The sequence below is a fragment of the Acipenser ruthenus genome, chromosome 21, assembly GCF_902713425.1.
Source record: "Acipenser ruthenus chromosome 21, fAciRut3.2 maternal haplotype, whole genome shotgun sequence".
Lineage (NCBI taxonomy): Eukaryota > Metazoa > Chordata > Actinopteri > Acipenseriformes > Acipenseridae > Acipenser > Acipenser ruthenus.
This window is the reverse complement of record NC_081209.1, coordinates 7,550,507-7,575,532: the sequence shown is the minus strand read 5'-3', so window position 1 is coordinate 7,575,532 and position 25,026 is coordinate 7,550,507. Positions and strand designations below refer to the sequence as shown.

The following is a 25,026-nucleotide window of genomic DNA, read 5'->3' as shown; positions in this document are numbered from 1 at the left end:
AGCAGAAAAGGAGCCCTTGCGTTATAAACGTTTAACATGTTAATGCGCCCAATCGCTTCCTATGTTGTTGGTCAAACTGGAGTCAACCAAGAAGCGACAGAGATGTGTTATAATTAAACAAGTAAAATAAACACGCAAAGAACATCTGCAGCACAAGGGAAGGAGGACCAGCGCTAATGTTTCAAGTGCAAATACAGTAAGAGCATGGATTTCCAAGCCGTGGTTATCACTCGTGTAACAGTAATGCAGGGGCTCACCCTGGCTGCTGTGGTGCTCCAGGTGTCTCCTCCAGTGCCGGCTGATCTCTTTGAGGGCACGGCTCTCGGGGTCGCTGCTCTGCAGCTGCTGCAGCCTCTCCTCCAGACTGTGGGCGGCTTCTAGCACCGGAGATGGGTCTGTGAGTAAACACACAGGGGGTGAGGTCAGGGGGCCAGGGGACAGACACTGCTAGAGCCCTGGTTCAGGAGGCAGAGCCCTGTCGAAATCAATGACCTCCCCTGATATTACCTTGCTGGGACGGGCATTACCTTCTGCCTGTGTTTGCCTGCCCCTCCACCTGCCTTCCACAATCTCAACAAACAAGGGTCACCCTGGCGGGAGGACGGCTGTTTTCCTTAGGAAAGTTCATCAACATATTTGCAAAGGAATTTTGCAGCTAGCAATGCTTTTCGCATTACTATGCTTTTACTGCTCTGTACCACGATTAACCATGTTACTGACCACGCTTCACCATATTTCCCAGTCTTGGCAGTGCATTACCATGCAAACCATAGACCCCACAGTTTAATTTAAAACAGTGAGGATAACATACTGCACTTTTCTATGCTTAACCACGGTTTTCTGAACCTTCTGGCTGAGATGAAGACATAGAACTGGGAGGTGACACACACTTATTTCACTAAGAGATTCAATTATTATTATTCATTTTGCTAAGCCACAGGCCTTAAAGTTTGTTTGAACCAATACCGCCCCCCCTCAACTTCATCTCAAATGCCCCACTCTCGACCCCACCGCACTCTTTCCCAAACATTGTTAGACTGCGAACCTCTTTTGAAAAGAAAAAGCAGATTGTGTAAAACAACAGAGGAGCTGTTTTGCAATGCATCTGCCTCCCCTCCGAGCCCCTGGGGCCAACTAAGAGTCCGTTTCTTTCCTAACAAGTCTCTGCTGGATCATTTGATCATTTAAATGATTATGCTGTGGACTCTCGAGGGGCTCTTCGCTCTCAACATCACAAGGATGTTTTGTGAAAGTTCAGCAGCGCTGCGAGCGCGCGCACACACACACACACACACACACACACACACTCACACACACACACACACGCACACTCACACACACACACTCACACACACACACTCACACACACACACACACACTCACACACACACACACACACACACTCACACTCACACACACACACACACACTCACACACACACACACACTCACACACACACTCACACACACACACACACTCACACTCACGCACACACTCACATACACACACACACGCACACTCACACACACACACACTCACAGTGCTGCGCCTGCCTGGGGATAGCAGGGGAGCGAGGGAGCAAGGGAGCGAGGGAGAGGACTGGAAGCTGCATTGATTGTCCCCACCGCGGCTTGGCTTCTCTCAGAGATCAGCTCACAGTGCACTGTACTTCATCACCACGCATGCTTTGCTAACTAGCTTGTGTGAAAGCCACCTCCACATGTATTTGTAGCAACAGTGATGCAAGCTTACTCCCCCTTGACACTTTCTTTCCCCTCTGTTACTATGCAACGTGATGAAAAGGCTCTAACTACTAGGCATCCTAACTAAACACAGGCTATTAAACATACAAAAAAGCCATCCAACCCACTATGCCTACAGTATTTGAGCAGCAGTTCACTGTGTAAAGAAATCTTAAAGCATTGTTCCTTGTGAAATGAATAACTGATTACCTGAAATCAAATTACAATATATAAATGTTCATTTCACTTTTAAGAGTAACTTCAAATGTCAATTGAATTGCTTATTAGATGTCCCTTACTAATTTGAATGGTGTTTGGAATCACTATGTTGCTCCAGTCTTGAGTTCTTCTCATTTTCCTCTGAATCCGCCTTTATGTGGCTTTGCACTTGCTTGCAGCTGACATGCATTCAAATCATGTGACAAAGTGACCTTTAAACTCTGCCAGCCTCACTTGCTCTCTTACTACTGTATATAAATGTAGAGTAGGAAGAGCTGGCAGGGTTGAAAGTTTGCATTGTCACATGTTCAGTCGTGCCACTGAGGATACTTCAGCAATGCAGTGCAAAGCATTGTAGATTTAAAGCAACATAACGCAGAACCACTCAGAGTGATGGCAAACACCATAAAATCGTAAGGGGAATGTAAACAAAGAAAATAAAAAGACTGGTGAAAACGACTATTGATGCAGAGACAGTCCCGGAGAAGCGAGAGAGGGCCGAGGGTGGATGTGATGCCTGTGTGTGTGTGTCGAGTGTTCCTGGCTGCACTGCGCAGAGGTAAGCAGTTGTGAGTGGGGCGGGCTGTCTTCTCCCTGTCAGAGATACACCATCATTAGTTGGTCTCTGCTCAGCAGGACACGCCATTATGTCTCCCTGGGCCTCTGTAATTATGCTCTGACATAATTAACCCAGCAAGCCCATTAGGCAAGTGCAGGCTAAAAATTCAGCTATAATTATTTGTTGTGTGCATGTTAATGAGGCCAGCTGTGCTACCATCGCGCAACATGAACAAATTAATTTACAAGACTGTGCTCCCTTTCGCTTTCTTTCAATCTCCGGGAGACATATTCCTCTTCCTGTTTGGGACCCAGTTTTGAGTTTCACCTAGAAATGGTATTAATAATAACTGCATTTTAAAAGAGCAGTGCTCCAAATTAGTGAAATTCCTCTTCCTCTGCAACCTGGCATTGTTAACACATACTTCTAGTTCCTGGTTTCAAGTCTAATAAAAAATAAGTCTGACTTTTTAGCTGGTGCTGTGGAAAGCTGCTTCACAGAATCATCTTACTTGCACTACACTTCACAACACCAACATGGTTTGTCTGGGGCTCAGACACTTACTATGGTGGCAGGACAGTCTTGTTCCATTCATGGCAGTCTGCCAACGTCATTGATCTTTGCCATTGGGCCAGGCACTTGCCTTGAAAGAGTGAGAAGATCGATCCACCACAATATATTCTTCCAACACATTTAAATGAAATAAAAAGGAAAGCATTCTTAAGCAACACTTTGGTCATTTCCAAGTTAGAAGCCTGTGTTGAAAACTGTGTAACAAACTTCCCCAGTATCCTGAGCTCCAGTATTTAAAAGCGCAGCTTTTCAGTTCTAAACACAGCCCCTATCCCCAGCACCATTCTTATCTGAACAAATCTTTTATGAACACTCTGCATTATTAAATAGCCAACCATCCCTTGGGTCTTAGTTTATTGCTACTGGTATTAATCACTTATGCACAGAGCGTTTTCCTTCTGCACCATCAAACCATTCGTATATAACACACAACACTCGACTTTCATAGAGGGCACAATGATACAGTACAGTAGGTGCTTGGTTTGCAGGTAATGCCCTACACAAGACCTACATAAATGACTGATGTCTCAGTTCTGACAACTTTACTGAGGACTTCCAGGAATCAGTGAGGAATGGTCAGGTATCGCTCCAGAACACTTATAATTCCTTACAGACTCGTCAAGTCTGTGCTGCGCTGTGCTGGCTACCCATGGTGACTCTATTCACAGTGCTATAAGAAATATATCAGTAAAAGTACCAATTACCCCCGAAGCTCTATTTCATTCATCCTCAAGGGCTGCTGCAGGGGCACAGGTTAATGGTTACACGTCGCTGTACCAAATGTACTTTGAGATTAGACATGTTTCTCACAGCTCTTTTGAGGCCACAAATATATATAATCCAATTTTCTTAAATCTGTGTATTTTTATGTTCTACATTAATAACTACTGTATTTATTAGACTCTGAGTCTAGATAGTCCTTGTTGTGGTTCTTGCTCTACTATGGCAGAGTGGCTGTCAGCAGTGCTAATGATGACCACTAGCTGGTGCTGTTGCTCAAAATATTGCTCACCTCTGAATACGCAATGCTTCCATCAGGAATTGTTATAACAAAGCAAAAAACAAACAAACATGTTATTCAAAATGTGTGTCTGTCTGTCTGTCATAATTTGCACCAAATCTTTTCCAAACTTTTACCATAGACTCCTTGTCACCTATAGACTTTTGGTATTATATTTTAGGTTTATTTTTTATTGATAAACTCTAGATTTAATTCAAGCATTTTTGTTAGTAAGATCCTGAGGCCAACATTCCGACTTAAAATCATTTTTTTGAACAGTTCTTCTTTCAGGACAGACTTTCCCTCTGGAGTGCCCTTCTTGTCACATGACTTCTTTATCACCCAGCGTTCTGGGGATTTAGAAGCGATGCAGTACACAGATAGCATTGGCCGTGTGCTTCTCAAGATTTGTTCCCCTCCCCTTGGAAAGGACAACTGTTTGTGTGACCTGTGCACCCGCCCTTGTCCTCTTTATCTGCCAGGAGAATTTTAACACAGGATCATTTGTTTGTAGCAGGCTAGTTATTTGAGCTGTGAATTACAAACAGGAGTAGTAAACGATTTCTTGTTTGTATTCTGGACAATGGGAACCATGTGATGCTCAATGGAGCATGCTGCCTTAAACAGAGCAGAATACCTACACTAACATGTTAATGGTGCTAACAGTGTGCTTCGAAACAGGCTGTCCTCACATGAGGTCTTTTCCTTAAAATCAGTTTTCCTCCCCTTTATCACAGCTTAGCAATTTCCCCAGCATCCCTTTTTTTTATTATTTTTTTTTTATTATTTATTTATTTTTATTATTTATTTATTTTTTTAAATTTAGTCGTCGCCAATTATTTTTACCCCAGTTTTCACCCCAATTTAGCATGCCCAATTATTATCTGTATCCCCAGCTCACCGCTCGCAACCCCCCCGCCGACTCGGGAAACGGAGGCTGGAACACGCGTCCTCCGAAACGTGCTCCTTCCAAGCTGTCATTTTTCGCACTGCAGATCTACAGCAATGCCACCAGACCTATAGTGCCGGAGGACAACACAGATCTGCCTGCTCCGCTGCAGAGCCACAAGCGCCCTATCGGCCACAGGGGTCGCTGATGCGCGGTGAGCCGGGCAGCGCTCAGCCAATTTTGCGCCGCCCCCTAGGAACTCTCGGTCACGGTCAGCTGTGACATAGCCTGGACTCGAACCTGCGATCTCCAGGCTATAGGGCACATCCTGCGAGGAGCGCCTTTACTGGATGCGCCACTCGGGAGCCCTCCCCAGCATCCCTTATCATTGTACAGCTATGGCCAAAAGTTTTGCAACACCCTATAGAATGAACTATACCTGCTGAATAATGTTATGTTCACATATTGAATTACATACTGCTTTGTTGTTTTTCCATACACTAAAATTGAAAAACGTGAGATTGATTACATGATGTTAAATAAAATATCTCATACATATATATATATATATATATATATATATATATATATATATATATATATATATATATATATATATATATATATATATATTGTATTATCATGTCTCAATCCTAAAATTCGAGGTGATGCAAATGGTAAAGTCACCTTGTGCTAGCCCTAACTGTGTGCACTAGGCAGTAAATGGTTTAACACAAATTGCAATAGATAGGAGCTGTCTGGACATCTGCTTGTTAGTTATAGTCTCAATATCAGAGCTACACCACAAGCCCAAGTAAGCCAGCTCCACAATGTAGTCATGAATTCAGCAATCACAAACTGCAAGGAGCCCTAAATTAAACCACCTTCCTACAGCAATGACATTCATTAAGCTTTTAACATGTTTTTTTTTCTCACTTCGCGCACATCTGTGCAAACAGTTTTTAAAAGGATTTATGGCTTCATTTGGTAATTACATACACCCATGCAAACAGGGCTTAACAACACAAACTGCATTCGAGTCTGAAGATTTGTGTTGACACCAGCCATTCAAAATTAGATTAGTAATAATAAAAAAATGTTTATTCAGGCTTTGTGCCACCTACAAATTTTTCAAAGGCTTCTGTTGACTTTTTCATTGACAAAAGCACCTCAGTACATTGGCATATGGTATTCATGCTTTTGCTCTTTGAAACATTACCCGCGTAATGGAATGCCTCAATATTTATTCAGTTCCCTATGCCAATATGCCTCTATTGTTTATTCTTTGTTTGCCATTTTTAGTAACAAGGGTTTTCCTACCTTAACAGGAAATAACCAAGGCTTCAAAAAAAGCCTTCCAGTCTTTATTTTTTTAATTTAACTCTCCTGAAGTCCATACCCTGCCACCTCACGTCTCCTTTATCATTAGGCAGTTCAAACTTTCCATTTTCATCTCTGAAGGCGCAACACTACAATTTCCTGATGGGTACAAGTGCACTCTATGTGTCGTAAACTTTAAACCCTGACCCAACCAGTAAGCTTTGCAAACTGGATAGTGTGGGGTATAGTCAGGGATTCTGAAGGAGCAGGTGCAACTGAATGCTTTCTCTCTCCTGTTGTTTTCCTCTCCAAAGCACACAAACACACACTGCTGTCTGGAGAGTAGCGCTTAGGGCTTCTCTTGAAAGCATTCCCACCCACAGCGTGTTGTTTGTTTGTCCTCCCACGTAACACCTCGGTTCCCTGCGTTTTCAATTGAAGTGTGAGCGCTGGATTACTGGAGACCACTGCGGTGTGCCATTGTCTTACTCCCTCCCCTTCATATATACAAGACCAGGACTGACAAAAGTGGTTCAGTTGCACTTGAAAAACACGTCTTTAAGCCAGGGCCCTCTTGAGGAAGGGTAAAACCCCTCCATTCCACTCAGATTGTCACATGCTGTGTGGGGACGGGAATTAATTGCTCTGGGCCTCTGAGACTGCACCCCAAGGCTTCCTCTAAGATAGGGGTGCTACCCTCCTGAGAAGAGGCCTAAATGAGGAATCAGAACAGACTTAGTATGAAGCCGAGTCAAGACATTCAGTGTATCACACCCTCAGTTACATAAAGTTGCAGAGACCCACATTCACGTTGAGACAAGATGAGGCGAATTGGCTTCAACTGACATTCCTCTCTAACCCTAGTGCAAAGGTCAAAGCAGAGCTCCCTGTAGAGTACAGCTATGGCCAAAAGTTTAGCATCACCCTATAGAATTAACCAATTTTGCTTCACAAGGAAGGAAACCTGCTGAAAAATGTTACGTTAACATATTGAATTACATACCGCTTTGCAGTTTTCCATCTGCTTAAGGAAAAACTGATAAAAATTGAAAAATGTGACATTTAATCTAATATGAAATACTGCACTACTATTATGGCAGACTTTTGCGATATCATTTTGTAGTTTCTTTGATTATATGATGTTAAATAAAAAATTTAAAATATGTTCATACCGTTCTTTCTTTTTAAATTATATCTTAATCCTAAAATTGTAGGTGATGCAAAACTTGGCCATAGCTGTAGTTTCTATTCCCCATATGTTGTTTTAGCAGTATGGACACCCTTTCATTCAAAACACATGCAACTAAATATATATATGATTTTTTTTCTTTACATAATACGCTGGTACGTGACGGAGCTCATAATGTTAGATTATTGATAAGCAATGTGTTAAGTGCCTGCCAGCTGCTCTACCCCGTTTCTTCCCTACACTTACAGTTTAGCCATATTGACCACACATTGTTTTTTCTCCTGGCCTTTGCATTGGCCTTTGTTTAGCTGCCTCTAAGGTGGCAGAATAATCTTTAGTAATAAAAAAGCCCCCCCCCCCCCCCTTCAATGAATAGTAATGGCAGCATTAAGATTAATGAGCTCAGAATTTTAAGATGAATTGAGTCTGTCACCAGATTACAAATACATGAGATGGCCACTCATTCAATAAATATTGCAAAACTTCAGGACACTGCTGATACCAGTCAGGAAATGATGTTTTTCAGATTTTTAGGTTTCACACTCTCTGAAGAGAAGCATGGAAACATTAGTATCGCCTTGGTTTTTATAGGCAAAACTGATTTTTTCCAGCGCATTATTAAGCATTAATGTCCTGAGCAGTGGTCATTACCGGCTAGATAACTGACAGACCGCGATGACGGTTAGGTTGAGCCGAAGGTTCATTTTCAGCTAAATTAACCTCATCTGTTGAATGCTAAATGCCCTGCTATCTAAATTTCCTCACTACAGAAACAGCATTATGACCTTTTTCTTTGTACTATTGCAAAAATCATAAAGGTATGGTAAAAAAAAGGAAGAGCATCCTTACCTGGTGCTTCAATGAACTGCTTGTAAACACCCAGAAAGGCGGCTTCAGCCTCTTTGCTTCGTTTACTAAGTGCTACCACCTAGAAGAGAAGCAGCATTGTAATCAAACTTGTATTAGATTTTCATTGCAGTGCTAATAGAACCCGTGGACTTCCTTACACCTGTAACGGAGAGGCTGGAGAAGGTGTCATTATCACCATGCTTGGCAGTATCACTGGCCTTCCTTTTACCAGGCTCCCAGTTTTCAGTTTTTTTTGCGCTTGCTTTTGTTGCATTTGATTCACCTTTTCGCTGCCTCTGTCATAAACAACATACCTGTCAGTTTTTTTTTTTTTAAACTGACTGAAGTGACTTGAATGAAGGCTTACTACTGACAGGTGATCGCGTTACAAAAGTTTATGCTGAAGCTTGGAATCAATTTGTTTTGCTGTATCGCCTTGTACCTGTTTTTCAAGGCTCATATGCTGCCATTCAAGCCTGTCTGGGTGGAAGCTGACTGTCCTACAGAAAGCCTGTCTTCCACAGCTGTTTGTCCCGGGCACTTCAAAAGCTCTTTCAGACAGGCTCTCGGACCGACACACCGAGGACAGCCTGGCCGACCTGCTGAGCCAACCTTAGATTTCATTATGAGACCGGGCAATAAACAAAGCTTGCACATCCATTCGGCTCAGCAAAAAACATGCGATTGGCTGGAGTATTCTGCAGGTGTTAGAACCAATTAAAAATGAATTAGGAGACCCAAAAGAACCCAACCTATTGTTGGGGCACCTGTATGAATACATTTGGCTGGTCCTGTAATTACACACCACCCTGTCTCCATGTTTGGATATTTATGTTCCCAAGCCTCATTAAAAGGCTCTGTTTCAGTGCTCACAGTGAACCTTATTGATTGTTGTAGCAATGAGTAAAGCAGTCACTGCTGCAACAGCAGTTTTCACAAAGCATTTCAACACTGTGACCCAGGGCTGTATGAATACGTTTGCATGGCACAGTGAGTACAGTATGTGTTAGTATGCACAACGGCCAGGTTGGGTTTATTCCATGCTTCAAATGGAATAGCGTGTATAGAGAAATGTACATAGTGCTGTGATGACTCTGCAACCCATTGTGGAAGTGGTAATCATTGAGGAATTGTCACGGATATCTCATACCTGTCATGCTGAATCAGTCCTGGCTGTCCACGGTGGCCCCTCACCCTGTTGACTGGGTTATGACAGACTTTCAGGGCATATTTTCAATGAACACAACCAGAACCGAACACTTAAGGAATAATATTCCTATACAGTAATATACAGGAAGTCTTAAGCACTCTCAAGTTGCTTGTTTCTTATTTCATATTTCATTCTTATTTGTTACCATGGACTCTTCACCTTTCCAAAAAATAGGAGTACACTTAAGATTTTGTAAATCATTTCTGTTCAATTGCTGTAGGTTGCAAAAAGGAATAATTCAGACACCACATATTACCTTTTTTTTAACTGTTATGCTGTGATATTTGATGTTAAATAAAATATCTAAATTATGTTCATATAGTTTTGTTTTTTTAATGATGTATCAATCCTAAAATTCTTGGTGATGCTAAACTTTTGGCCACAGCTGTAGATGTACAGTAATGGAGACTGCTGACAAAAACCCAACTCCAGTACTGTACACATGACTTACTTGAAGCTACTGAAATGCCCACAAGGGGACTAACAGAAAGCATCAAGTTAAAAGAAATATCATAAAGATCAGCTAAATCCTGTCCATCACCCAGCTGCTAAGCTGCTACAGTGAGTTCATGTAAACTGGAAAGGCAATAGACAGGACTGATGCGGGTGCAACAAATTGCAGAGTTCTGCCATTGCTCAATGATAGCAATATTATGTGTGTGTGTGTGTGTGTGTGTGTGTGTGTGTGTGTGTGTGTGTGTGTGTGTGTGTGCGCGCGCGCGTGTGTGTGTGTTTCTTTCTTTCTTTCTGTATAGGGAATCAATTCGATTTTATTACAATTGATAAAATGTGTTCTTTGTTCCACATTTAAACACAGTTCCATTAGAGGGATAGTTGGGTAATGATTTCTAACAAGTGTTATATACATTTATAAGGGTTATACTTACTGTTTCAGATATTTACTAAGAAATATCACATGATTTCAACATCCCAATGAGAAAACAGGGGGACCCCAAGTGGCCAGTTTGAGGCACTGTGTCTCTTTTTTTTTAAAGAGATCTCACTTATTGTTTTAAAGGTTGCACACTGTTACAGACTTTCTGTTAAACATGTTCACACGTGCTATGTTCGCCTCTCATCAAAGACACTGAAATAGTTAAGCCTCTTTTGGCCCCCTTGGGCATGTACATAGTGATACATTTTGGTGTGTCAATAATCCACAAATTGCCCTTTAATGGGGTGATATTCAAGGTTTCTCTCTCATCAGCATTGGAGAGTTCTCACTGCTCCCCTTGTCATGTTGCTTTAGCTTTGCATACTTTTCCTTTAGATTTGAATGAAGCCCATTCAAAGACCCATGGCTGTGTATCCTTATTTCCTATAATTCTCCAAACAGCGCAGAAATATTATCTCTGCAGTCAAACCATTAACCCATCTGAGATCGACTGCAGAGATATCAATCACACCCTGTTACCTTCACATGTAATGCTTGGCATGCATATCATCTACCTTGTGCAAGATCCTCAAAGCACTTGTAGATGCATAGTGTGAATTGGATGGGGATTTTGTTTTATCTCTTGTACCATGCAAATTGGCTGAAACACCTACTATTATATAAGAGCCTGCTATGAAGATTATGTAAATATTGTGAAAGCAGCACTGGGGACAGCCTTGACTCTTATGAGTTTCCAGAATTCTAACTACTCCGACAGTTTTAAAAACATTCATTGTGGATTCAAAAATATTTTAGAAGATTATGGGTTTGTACAATCCACAGTTTAGATATGCGCTACTTCCCATTTTACAGCCAACTACTGTAAACAAAACATCTAACTGCTCTAGGCCTGATACACTGCATAGGCGCTCTCGTGAGAAGTCCAGATTCAGATGCTCTGTTTAGGGGAGCTTTTCAATCCAGGACGTAGGTTGTTTCCTTTAAAGTTACAAAATTAAAAACACATTTAAAAGGCCTGAATTAAAAACTCAATGGTTTTTCTTTTTTCTCTCTTTGTGTACACTAAATATCTAAACAATATAAAGTCATGTAAACTTTCAATTACGGTGAATTAAAACAGAAAAAAAACAGTAAGAAGACTAAAATATGTGCCGTGAGGATTTCTGCCCTGGTTTACTTTAATCTTCAAACAGTGTAGAAGGGTAGTCTTTTTTTGGAAATTGTATTACAGATAAACAATACAGGTGAAGCATTACAACAAGCAGTTATTCACACACATGCGTGAGTGTGGAAGGTATCCCAGTCACTTCACTGGAACACAACAGGGAATACAATTTCAGTGAATATGTACTCCCCTTTAAAGTCCATCCTCTTGTTTTAAAGTGTGATAGTACTGTTCCTTTAAGAGGAGCACGCTCCTCATCCCTCATCCCTCTTACCTCAGATATAAATAACAAAGAAACACGCCTGCCAGTTCTGTGCCATCCGTGCGCAAAACCAAAGGCTTATTTTAGTAAAAACTCAAGCTGCTCAGATTGGCAAGCCTGCAATTATCAATTATGTAATCATCAATTACAATTATCACAACTGGTGCTTATGCAATTATCACTTGAAATCCTCATTTTTAACCTTGCCAGCTTGGCAGCATGCTGCAGGCTGTGTGTGCTGTGATGGAAGGCTCTTGTGGAATTTAAATTGCTTGGCACCAATAGGAGCGAGGGAAAGGTCACCCCCACAATCCCCGGTACCCCTGAACAACAGACTGAGCCCCGACTCCACTCCAGCTCCTATCAGACCCTCACGAGGAGCCAGTGCGGAAAAACAATATACACTGATTAAGGCATCACCCCAAATGTTGACTGAGGGCTATGTTCACAAATCTTGAGTCAATTAAAGAGTCATGCACATCTGTCTGTCTGTCTGTCCGTTTGTCTCTCTATAACACTCTACTGTCTGTCCATCTCTGTGACATGGTGGAGGTTTAATCTCATAAACTATTTTATTCGTATTTTATAATTTTTTTATTAAGGGCAGCAGTGTGGAGTAGTAGCTCAGGGCTCGGGACTCTTGACCGGAGGGTTGTGGGTTCAATCCCTGGGGGGGGACAGTGCTGCTGTACCCTTGAGCAAGGTACTTTACCTAGATTGCCCCAGTAAAAAGCCAACTATATAAATGGGTAATTGTATGTAAAAATAATGTGTAAAAAAATAATGTAATTGTATGTAAAAAAATAATGTGATATCTTGTAACAATTGTAAATCGCCCTAGATAAGGGCGTCTGCTAAGAAATAAATAATAATAATATATACAGCTTTAGGTTTGTATTCATCAGTTTAGGGTTAAAATGAAGCAGTACTGTACTTTCTAGTTTGTGGTGTTGGGCCCTATTCCCAAACATTGGATGACTGTCCTAAAAGAGACCTCTTTTTTTTATTTTATTTAAACAGTCCTTTAAGTTTGGTGAATGAGGTCCATTACTTTTAGCTTCTTGTCTCTTACATGTTACTAAGAATTATAAACTACAGTAGTTGTTAGCCAATCATTTCCAAATCATTCAGGCCAGTGAAACGATGTATAATTTGACAGTGATTGCGGTGTGGCGCTTAACTGACCTGTATTTCTTACTGGATTTATTTTTTTTAAATAGAACAGAAATGTCCCAATCAAATCAGAATCTTTGTCACCACCACCACCACCAAACACTGCAAACAGCACCAAATGTGCCCTCTAATCTTTATTGTATCTTTTCCTCAGTTTCTGATGGAGAGCTCCGCTTTACAAAGTGAGCATTCAGCATCACACAACACAAATCAAGTTGTCCTGTCGCTTCAAATCAGTTCGACATGTCAATCATGAAATAAAAACAGCCTGCATCATACCAGTGACTGATTTCAGAAGAATCTTCAGCTAGCCCCCTTCCTCCCCACTGAATTAGATTGTTGTACTGTGATGTCACAAACCCCCACAATTCCATGAGCCCCCCCACACACACACATATTTATAAATACTATATTAACACTTGATAGATGCTTAATATATTGTGTAAAATGTATAATTTCAGTAACAACATTTACAGATATGTTATAAATACTTAAATAGATAAAAAACATTTTTACTGTGGTGTCCTTGTTCCTCTTGACCTTACCACACAAGATTATAGACCCTAAACGAATCACTGATCCTCTCTGGCATTTTACACATTTTTAAAGAAAGAAAAGTTCACCTGACCCGACGCACTGCTACACAGGTTTTCATTACCCTGGCATTATGCAGAGATTTTTAAATGGGCTTCTATTTAAAATATTCAAATATAAAACTGACAGTAAACCAAGGGGCATTTGTGATCATACCCTGCTGGCAGTGGCCTACTGACTTAAATCAATTCAAAATATATGTTGTCCTTTTTGTCAAGCTGTTGTTTTGTTAGTACTCCAAGCACAAACCATCAATAAACAGTAAAACAGCCTGTCAGTTTGACTGTCGTACCGTAAACGGGAGTGACACACCGACATACCTCAGAATGGGATTTTTATAGACAGACACCCTGCAAAAAAAAAGCCATAAATTGCATTTGCGTGGTGCACACCGATCTCCAGCAGCAGCTTGAAGCATGCCAAGTACCAGGATCACGGCTTATCTATTGATGTATCATTAGTTTATGATTTTCCTTCCCATTGTAAAGCGAGTGAAGGTGAGAAAGCACAGCTGCACAGGAAATGCTCACATTGATGGATGGCGTGTATACCAAGGAGTCTTTTTTCATGGCTGGTGACTTTCCAGTAAAGCAATTATCATTGCAGAATGCATAATGGCCTAATTAATTACACGTGTCAGCGTGGCCTTTGTTTCATTATAACAGGACATCATGCCAGCTTCTTACCAATTTTTAAAAGAAAACTATTGATAAATGAGTGATAAAATTTTAATTCAAGCTGCTGACTGACAGGAGCGTTCCTGCTCTGTACTTCCCATGCTAAATGCACAGGGAGGCAATAGGATTCCTTTGCATACCAGCAACATAGCAAAGCGCTAGACAGTGATATAGCACTGAGAGGTGTGCTGATATTTGTATTTTCCAAGAAACTGCCTTTAAGAAGTAATTGTCAGCAGGTATTAAATAAATCAAAACACACCTTTTTTTGAATGCGTTGATTTCAAAACAATAAAGGCTGTGTGTGTTCTGTGTGTGTCTGTGGGTGTGAGTTTCTGTGTGTGTGGGTGTGTGTTTGTTTGTGTGTGGGTGTGGGTGGGTGTGTGTTTCTGTGTGTGTGTGTGTGTTTCTGTGTGTTTCTGTGTGTGTGTGTGTGTGTGTTTGTGTGTGTGTGTGTCTGTCTGTCTGTGTTCTGTGTGTATTGAGCTCTTCTGATTTGATAGGAGTTATCTCTCATCCAGGAGACAGTGTTTGGCCTTGGAATGAGAACTCGTCTTCATTATTCATTGAAGTTGATGTTTCCCAGCAGCAACCCAGCTGAGAGACTACAAATCGAACCACAACTGCCGAATTTTAACGCCTCGAAAAAAAGCAGCCCATAAAAAAACAAGTAAGGTACAGTATTTATTACTATCTATATCCAAACATTGCCCTGCTGCTGTTTAGTCTATATTAATATTATTTAATCAAAATAACCAACTTAATAAAACATATTTAAATAACTCCAGAGTTAAAGCATGGATTTATATTCCTGCCTGTGCATTTAGCATTCCCACTTATTTATAGAGCGAGCGAGTTCAAATTCTCTATAAGGTCTATAGTCACCGTGAGCGAAGCTCCGCGGCTGCCCTGTATTATAGCTGGATGATTCGATTAAACATTTAAACCCGTCTGCTGCAGGCAGTCTATTTTTACATACCTTCCATCAACCCAACTCCCTGCAGTGTCTTATTAATGAGTAATAGCCTGTAAGATTCCCATTCATAGCTACATTATTGTATTACACCCTTTCAAGCAGCCTTCCTGGTCAGGTCAATGCATCCATCACTGATGCAGTCCAGACTGGGTAGCTAATGCGCTGCTCCACCAGACAGTACTCCTGGTCTTAGCATTAGGCACGTACATAAATACAAATACAAACAACATTGTCACCACTGTGTTGAAATGCTCTGGACACATGATAATAGGAGTTAATGGGGACAAGCTCTTGATAATATCACTTTGGTTATAATCAACCTCTGGTTAATATCAATCTAGTTTATCTGTCTTGCATCTGATGTCCATGTAGCTAACTAAATAAATGCACTTCTGTTTGTTCTTTAGGTCTCAAATGTGTAGTTTTGAAAGAAACACATGTATTAATAATATATATTTTTATTTAAAAACTTGATACCTGGTACTATACTTGGTTAAAGAAATCTCTGCAAAACCACGCTTTCAGATTTCACTTGCTGGAGGGCGAAATTGTACCCATCCTTTCAACAGCTCCCTTCCTGTCATTAACCAACCAACCCACTGAGTGACATGCTTTCAGCCAGTAACAATCTTATCAACAGCAATTGATAATTAAAGGCACAGCAGTCTGTCACAAATTTGCATCGCTGGCGACGTTGGCACTGAGTGTTAACGGGCAATGCGTGTCTGGGTTTCAGTGCACCGGACTGTTGGCAACCCTAGTGCACTCTTAACATTCAGTTTTATACCGGCCTCATTAGATAGTCCACCTTGCTCAGGCTTGCTCAGAGATAGTCCCAAAGATAAAGCCCATGAAGGCAGAACCTGTTAATGGTGACCAATAACAGGTACGTCATGGGATGACTGGCAGATACAATATTATTCAGAGGGTATAGAATATTTATTATACATCACGTCAGGAAATAAAAGCATAATACTGAGCTGTTTAAATGCAAGTAAGTTGCTGTTATAGTATTGAAATGTTCTGACATATACAGCTGCACAATCCTTAACTTTTGCACATATAGCTTTTTAACATTTTAAAAGTACAATGTGTTGTGCATGTTCTGTACGGCAGACTGTTCTGAATGATGAAATATTATAATGAAAAGTAATCAATGCAGTATTGGGTGCATGGTACTGCGCAGTGCACTTTCACACAGGCAAAGAGGAATCCGCATCAACACCTTGTTTGTGCTTCAGGGCCAATTTTGTTATTTGATGAATCCGCTTCTCGTCACCTTTCCAGCTCAGTCTTTTGGAATTGACATTAAAAGGCTGGACTCTGTATCTATACTTTTTTAGCTAAAGTTCTTAGAGACAGAGACCTGGAAAGGCCAATAAGAGACTCAGAAACATCAAAGAGCAAGCAGGCTTAAGAAATGATCATCCTCGTGTTGAGGAATTTAATCCCCTTGGATTTAGTCAGAACACCTTCTCCGGCGCTTGCTTCGGGAAGGGGGGAGTCGGGCAGTAACCTCTTCTGGAAAGCGAGATCAAGCTCCCATTAAGCCTCCACCTATCCCTGGCGCAACGTAAGGAAGGAGCCTCTAGCGATGCATCCTGCATTGATTTTTCTCCTTGTTGTACTGCAGAGCTGTTTAAATGTTTTAAGTAGCAAATATCAGGTGGGTGGAATGACAGCGCTGACAGAAGTCTTTGAGCGGTGTGATCTGACCTTGTTAACATTTGCACGTGTGGTAAGGCTGCCTGTAGTGCCTTAACACTGCATGTGCAATCTATTGATTTCACATATCTGCACGAGGGCTTAAAACACTGTTAAGAACCGGATGGGGGGAGTGGCCAGCAGAAGACATTTTATACTGTGGGAGGGCTGGCTGCAGTTAATACAGACTATGGAGCAGTCACTGGGATTTTTTTAAGCAAGTAGAGTCACATTTCATGGGGTGTCTATAACATGTTTGGTATATAGGGATTTTAGTAGAACAAATCCTAATTTCCTCAATGTCTAAAACTTTTAGGTGTTTTTTGAGTACAGGGATAGAAATAAGACTCCCAATGCATATCATTCTCACTCATTCCAGGTTTTACTAGGAGCTTCATTAGCCACACTGTACAGGTAACAAGCTCAGGTTAAACTCGTATCAGGAATGGATCAGGAATCAGGAATGGTTCAGCTATGCACTGTATAGTTATCAGCACACATGGTAATGTAGTTAGCTGGCCTGTAGGGGGTGACAAATGCCAAAAGCCATCATAAACAGTGCAAACCAGCTGAAACCCGTCAGCGCTGCCCGCATTTAATATTTTCAAATACTGTATTACAGGACAAGCGGCGCTATTGAAAAGAACTGCATTGTCCATTCAGTGTCCGTAGATCTCTGACAGTCATGGTACAGTACCTGGCTATAGTTTATCCGAGCTGGGGGCCTCTTTGCAGTGATCCAGAGCCGGCCTAATACTGCGTTTGGGACCTCTCTGTTAGAACTGCAAATGTACAAATTGTTCATTCAAATCATTTGCATCCGGTCTATTAAAATGTTAAAACCAAACGCTCAAGGAGAAGAACGAGTTGACATTGCCTGTATGAATCAGCGTATAAGTCAGTTATTCATTAATGTTTGCTAATGTTGTCCAAATAATATCCATAGCCAGCGCATACAGACAGTGTCCTTGGTAATCAAGTCACACATACCTCAAGGGTGGCGATTCCCGTGTCTACCACTCAAAACACTGAGGGCCCGGTTGAAAAGAGCTGCCGGTGAACTGGAGGCACTCCCAAGTAGGCTTCCATTAGCATGCAGCTTTCTACATAAATTACACAGGCAGGCAGCTGGCATGTGTGCTCAGTTTCACTCAAACAAGGGCGAGTAAGGGAACAAGAAGTCCAGTACTATACTACTGAATCAAAAAGGGAATAAGATGACGATCCTTTCTCTCTCTTCTCTTAGGAGGAATAGTTCACAGCACAATCCCTTTGGGGGCCTGAATGGAGGGGCTCTGCACAGGGTCTGGGCAGCGCAATCAGAAGCACCTGAGATATGCAGCACACACTTTCGTATTACACAGGTGTATGATGACTTTGCCTGGACCCAGCGGTGCTGCACCTTTAAGAGACCCTGAACACAGAAATGAAACGCTACTCCCCATCCCATTGGTCAGCACCTGCTCTCATGCCATCTCTTCAGCGCTTCAATAAACTGTGAGGCGACATTACTCTCTGTAAACAGCGCAAGCATCCGCACTGATACCTGGGGATCCAATTCAAGGGATGGTGAAGTAAAACAAGGAAGATGCATGGCTACTGCTATTACTTCGAAACAGTATATATGGGAAATTGTGCAGTAAACCAGAACTGGGAATGTGTGTCTATTTCATAACAGCCCTACCTACGAAAGGGCAATTAAAAGAGCCCTGGATTGATTTGGAATTACTGTTTAGTGAACTGATAACCTACAGTAATACTGGATTCTACATTTACCCTGAAGAACTTCCTACAGAACAAACCATCATAATTACATGAGCAGTTATTTGAGATACAATGAAAAAACATCAACCTGCCATAACAGTGTCAACAGAGTGCAGGGACACTGTGGGCAGTTGGGACTGCACCCACTCTGAAGGGTGTTTCAGTTGTTCTGGCAGGTCACTTGATCACATACTGCAATAAAGCCTGGTTGCCTATTCCAAATGCAATTCCTAAATCATCCCAAAATAACATACTACTGTATGTAGGGCTCACCCTGTTGATTAGTTTAATATCACCAGATGGTAATTAGTATTCTGGATGATCCACCATTGCAAGCCCCAAACTGTCAAGTCACATTATAAAGAAATAGACCCAAGCAGTTCTAGGTCTGGCATTTAGGCTGACATCCCTGGGAAGAAAGTGTGTTCCTTAGGTACTAATTGGCCTACTTTAAGCTTTTACAAAGAATCGTTAGCACTGTATATTTTGAGTTTTAAGCACAACAAGCTTAATAACTACACTACTGTATGGAGCACATACCCTTTGTATAGCTACGTGTAGTTTTTAAAGACAAAGGCAAAGATGTATTTTAAAAAAGTCATCTGGTACTACAGTAAGATCTCAGTTTGCTTACCTTGCTTTCAAGGAAGTCTGTTACTGCTTTACTTCCTTGGTAACTATTTTCTCAGCTATGATTACTTTAAGGAGTTGAATACCTGACAATCTCCTTTATTACTTATTCTTCATCTGTGAGGGAGCGTATACTCAGTGGTTCATTAGCTTATATATAAATACAAAAGAAGTAACTACTTTAAAGAAAACAGCAAATAACCAGGTATAAGCCCATATTCTTATTTGCGTGATATTTAAGTGATATACGGTATTCTATTCCAGCAAAACACCAAAATTAAGAATTAGAAACTAAAATTAAAAGCTTAAAATACTTAGTTCATCAAAAATGAAAGTTTTCTGCTTTATTATTTAAAGCTCCATCATTTTGTATCGATTCTTCGATCTTTTAACGCAGATGAAAATTGAAAAACGATGTCTACGAACACAATGCAAACATCACTGTGAAAAATTATAATAAAAAGCATGTTTTTTTTCCTCTGCATATTTTAATTAACAGATCAATCATAACTACTTATTACATTATTTTCCAAGACAAAAGACAATTAGAGTTTAAATTAAAACAATAGATTTACTTTAAAATCTGAACTTACTAGTTTTTGATTTTTAAATTAAATTAAAATGTCAGCTACCTTTAGGTATTTTTTTTGTATTGACTTGATATATAATTAATACAACTAGATTACACAGAAATGACTGTACTATACAATGCAGATTCCTTCATCCCATGGGGTATACCACTTCTAGTGTCCCTAGTAGAATTTGTTAAATAATAGTTTTACACTTCAATGCCAACATAACAATATGAAATAACAAAGTTGTTTCTTACTAATATTAATGTACGTCTCCATTTGTTTTATTCCACAGAAAATTGGCTCATCTTTGCACTAGAGCTGTACACTGCCTGGCTACCTAATAAGGAACTCCCTATCTGATTGGATTTGGCATTGCCCTGGTGTAGGGTGTGTTCTCCTAGTATACCCTGGGTCCCTGGATTACTCTGGAAGGATGAATAATGCTGTATTTGTGCCCTGATGGTGACTTTCAAGACAATAACGCACAGATACACCGTGCAAGAATTGTGTGCGAGTGGTTTGAGGAGCATGACAGAGACTTCAGGCTTCTTCCACAGCCACCCATCCCTATTGAGCAAGTCTGGGATGAACTTGAACAACCTGTTCACTAATCCTCTGTATCAATTGTGTGAAATATTACTGACTGATTAACATCCCTCAAGACACCTTCTAGCACCTTGTGGAGTCTATGCCATGTCGTCTCAAAGCTATGACCAAGTGAAACGGTGGGCCACCCCTATATTAGGTACACGAATGGGGCCAGTCAGTGTACATATGGTGCCAGTGTGCCAATCTGTCTCTGTGGGCGCAATACATTTAGAGAAAATAATCGAATCTGAAATCCAAGCATCATTTATTTCCTAAAAAATAAAATGAAGCAAATCTGTGACAAGCCCAGAGCATGTTTTTTTTGTGTTTTTTCTTACAGCGCTGATGAATATTTCTGCTGGCATTAGCTTGCCGAGCAGCCACCACTGATTTCACACATGTTTATTGGCTAATTTGAGTGTGCACTTGCCAGCAGCCTTCCCAGGGCCAAGTAAGCCACAGAGCTCTCTCTCGCATTCTGCTGTCTGCATCTTGATGAGTCGCACGCATACAGCACCAGTCATAGCATTCACAGCTTATCACAAGGTGGTTTTTTTTTTTCCATTTTGTATGTCGCTGAAAACAAAAAACAGCCTTCATATCCGTGCGTTATTCTTCCCAGGATCCTCCACGCTGCTACTTGCAATGTTTTTTTGCACTTTCTATTTAGACAGCTAGCTTTGGATGGGAAGCAGCCACATTATTTTATATTGCCGTGTATAAGGCTGTTTCTTATTAATTATAAGGGGCACAATAATGCAAGACTATTACGAGATTCTATATCTCACACTGCAACTGCAACCACTGTCTATTAGTAATGGCAAAAGTAATCAAAAAAAAAATTTCAAAGACAAGTCATTTCTAATGTTCATCCAGCTATACCACAGAGAGGAAATAAACAAGCTCACAGTAAACCCTGGAATGGCTCACATCGCACTGCAATGGAAGTCTTACTGCCACGCCTGTATGAATCCCAAAGCAGCCACCCTGCTACTCTCTCCAGGCTTCTTCTTTTTTAAAAGGAAAAGAAGAGGCGCACCTTAGCAGTCATGAAGACAACTGGGAGACACTGGTGGTCAGAACAGAGCTGATTAAAGCATTTCAAAAGATCAGTACGATCAACACATCGGCTTAGAGAGTTGTGGGCAGCTAATACACTGCTAACATTTGCACAGCAGGTCAGCCAAGTGTGACATCTTGAGGCAATGGGGTTTGCACTGTCAGGATGTTAATGAAACTCCACAGCAAAACGTGCTGAAACACATCAGTTCCAAGTGGCTGGACATGCAGGGTTATATATATACAGTATATATACATTCCTCTGCAGACTCTGGGAGATATTATAATGATCTAAACTATGGCATATCTAAAGACCATCACTGTTTAACTCCATATTGAATAAAAATGGAGTTCCCCCTAGGGTGAGGTATCGACCCACTTATTACATTAATACATAAAATAAAATTGAAATGCGATTCATGGAAAATCAGGTTTTAAAGGGGTGGTATTAGGATCCGCCACTATTTAGATCATTAAAATAGACCCCATGGTCTAAATAAGGCTTGTCCCTGTAAATACATCAGTGTTTGTCCATCTGTTTATATCGTAGCAATGCTGGTGCAGCCAGTCCTGCCTCTGCATTAAAGTGGTTTATAAAGTTCAAATTTGCGAGCTCTCCAGTTCACACATGTTTGCAACCTACTTTTCGATGCCATGTCAGCTTCAGGCTTGCATGTATTTTACATATTTAATGAGACTGGTAAATTTAGACTTGACATCATATTAAATGAGTTGGAAACATAGCATTTGCTTTTTTTTTTTTTTTTTTTTTTTCTAATTTAGTCGTCGCCAATGGTTTTTACCCCGGTTTTCTCCCCAATTTGGAATGCCCAATTATTATTTTTATCCCGGTTCACCGCTGCAACCCCACCGGCTGAAACACGTGTCCTCCGAAACGTGTTCCTGCCAAGCCGTCATTTTTCGCACAGCGGATCCACAGCGAAGCCATCAGACCTATAGTGCCGGAGGACAACCCAGATCTGAATGGCTCCACTGCAGACCCTTTGGCGCCCTATCAGCCACAGGGGTCGCTGGTGCGCAGTGAACCGTGGATTCCCCTGTTGGCCTAAGCCCTCTCTACCCCGGGCGGCGCTCGGCCAATTGTGCGCCACCCCCTAGGAACCCCCGGTCACTGTCTGCAATGACATAGCCTGGATTAGAACCTGCGATCTCCAGGCTATAGGGCGCATCCTGCACTCCATTCGGAGCGCCTTTTATAACCCTCTTTTGCTTTCCCAAGCACACCAGGTATGAGTACACCAGGAATGTTCTAAGCACAACACGATTGTATTTTTAGTTTACAGCAGCTTCCTCATTAGCAGCTTGTCGACTGGCCTGGTGAAACAGGCTCTGGGACCCTCCCCCAGTCCGGGAGTATCTGCCCACCTGGCTCACACCTTTAAGATTGCTGTTGCTATAAAACCAACTTACTGAAAAAGAATCAGTTTTCAATTTTGTATGTTGCAGAAGAAACAACCAGTCAAACAAAACACCCATTAGGAGGAAAGCGATGACACAATTACAGAAACGAAAACCTTTAATTCAGATGTTTTCAAGCGTGCATCCAAACAAAACCAAATTTGCGGACAATCACTTTAATAAATGTGGGTAATTAATAGCAGCTTGCTGGTTTGCTGTCTAGTCAGCTCAGTTGTACTTTTACAGTTAATAATGAGGAGATCATTTCCCAGCTCTGGGGGTTAATGATATGAAACCGCCAAAGCTGCTAATTACATGTTACAAACTATTTATCAGAATTGCCATCTGTGCTGCTTGATGACTTTCATTGTGCACGCTAAATTACTTTCTGGATTATCTTTGTAAAGCAAGTTTCGGTAATTAGAAGGATGATCCCGTGTTTTCTTTTTTTTTGGCATCGCCAAACAGAACCCGAAAAACCGGATGTCTTGTTAATTTTTGGCTGGCATGGAGCTCAGAATCTACTTTTTTGGGGGGAGGAAAAACATCTGAATGATTCAGATTATTGGAAGAAATTCTCTCAGCGCTGATCACTGACTCCAATCTTCATGTGTTACAGAAACCCCTGCAGTGCTTACAAGAAACACATTACTTTTTACAGTAGGTCATAAATCACCTGGGGAACACATCTCTCAACTTTTACTCAAGATCGTTTGCCTGGAGAAACGGTATTTCTCTGATAAGCAACACAGTGTATCCAGATCATGCTCCCTCCTGCAACAAGCAAGTAAAAGTGTTCGCAGAGATATTGCTACAGCCTGCCTACTTGTGTTGTTTACTTAAAAGTACTTAAAAAAAAAACGATAGAGAAATCATTGGCAAAAACTTCTCATATAGGTGGACACGTGATGATGTGTTGTGTTTGGGTGACACTTTTGAGAATGTAAAGGGTGTCAGGAGAGGTTTACTGTAAAAGCGTTCATTTGTCTTCAAATCTCATGATTGTTAAGGCGATATTCAAATTGGGAATTTCAGGTAGGGTTGACAAGAGAGTCAAATCAATACAAAATGTATCAAAAAACGATAACAGATTGTTTTGATCACGAGAGGATAGGGAAGGGGGCTAACATCATTTTAGACAAGGAGGAAAGTCTTTGTCGTCTGTGAAACTCTTTGGGTGGGTAGTTAATGATAAGGCTTTCAGTAGTCTTTTGAAAGGCCTCTCTCTCTCTCTCTCTCTCTCTCTCTCTCTCTCTCTCTCTCTCTCTCTCTCTCTCTCTCTCTCTGCAGCAAAGCTACCTTTGAGATGAGGCAGGGAGCGCGTCGCCCCTCTCCACAGGAAATCCTATTAAAATTACCTTCATTATAGCACTCACTTCATTATAAAACCCAAAACGTTTGGCTCCCAGGGACAGTGGATTAATAAGGATGGGATGTATTTTAAGCCATAAACTCTGCTTTCTGTCCTTAATCTCCTCTGCATTTCTAAAGCTAAATTAGCACCTCTTGTCAGGTCTGACGGGACCTCATTAACAAAGTTACAGAAAAGAAAGCCGTCCAGCGACAGCCGTCGACTTCATTAACCCTTCAACATCTTGCCCAATGCACCGCACATGTTCCTGGAAGTAGGTCACTGACAGCTTTTAATCACGCTCTTGGTTAGTTGTAATTAGTGAAAGACTACAGAAAAGAAACTAGTTTTTTTTCAGAAAGTTCTAAGATGACACAGGCTGCTCTATGCTTGGCTATACCGTAGCGTGTGCGTGTGTGCCAGCTAAAGCCATCGTCAGTGTGGAAGTAACATGCTTCTCACTCCTGTTACCTTATTCACCACTGGAGACCCACATGTGGGTTTGGGAACACAGGCTTGCCAGTTTACCATGTAAAGAAATCCTTTAAGATTCCTATAGTATACCTATAAACTGTGCTTGCATTTCCCAGGTCACTCCCCCTCAGCAATGAGAAAATCTCCTCAATCCTTCATCGTCTTCTTTT

The 25,026-nt window shown here is 41.1% G+C and overlaps 1 protein-coding gene across 2 annotated transcripts in view; it reads right to left on the bottom strand.

Annotated features, from left to right (window-relative positions):
* The window catches only part of LOC117426381 (homeobox protein cut-like 2), a 102,030-nt gene that overhangs the window by 13,648 nt on the left and 63,356 nt on the right, over positions 1 to 25,026 (bottom strand). For both annotated transcript variants that reach the window (XM_058994690.1, XM_058994692.1), the window contains exons 4-5: positions 8,341 to 8,419; positions 258 to 395 (exon numbers count right to left, since the gene is read on the bottom strand). In XM_058994690.1, the coding sequence (XP_058850673.1) occupies positions 258 to 395; positions 8,341 to 8,419 (217 nt within the window). The remainder of the gene's footprint in view (positions 1 to 257; positions 396 to 8,340; positions 8,420 to 25,026) is intronic.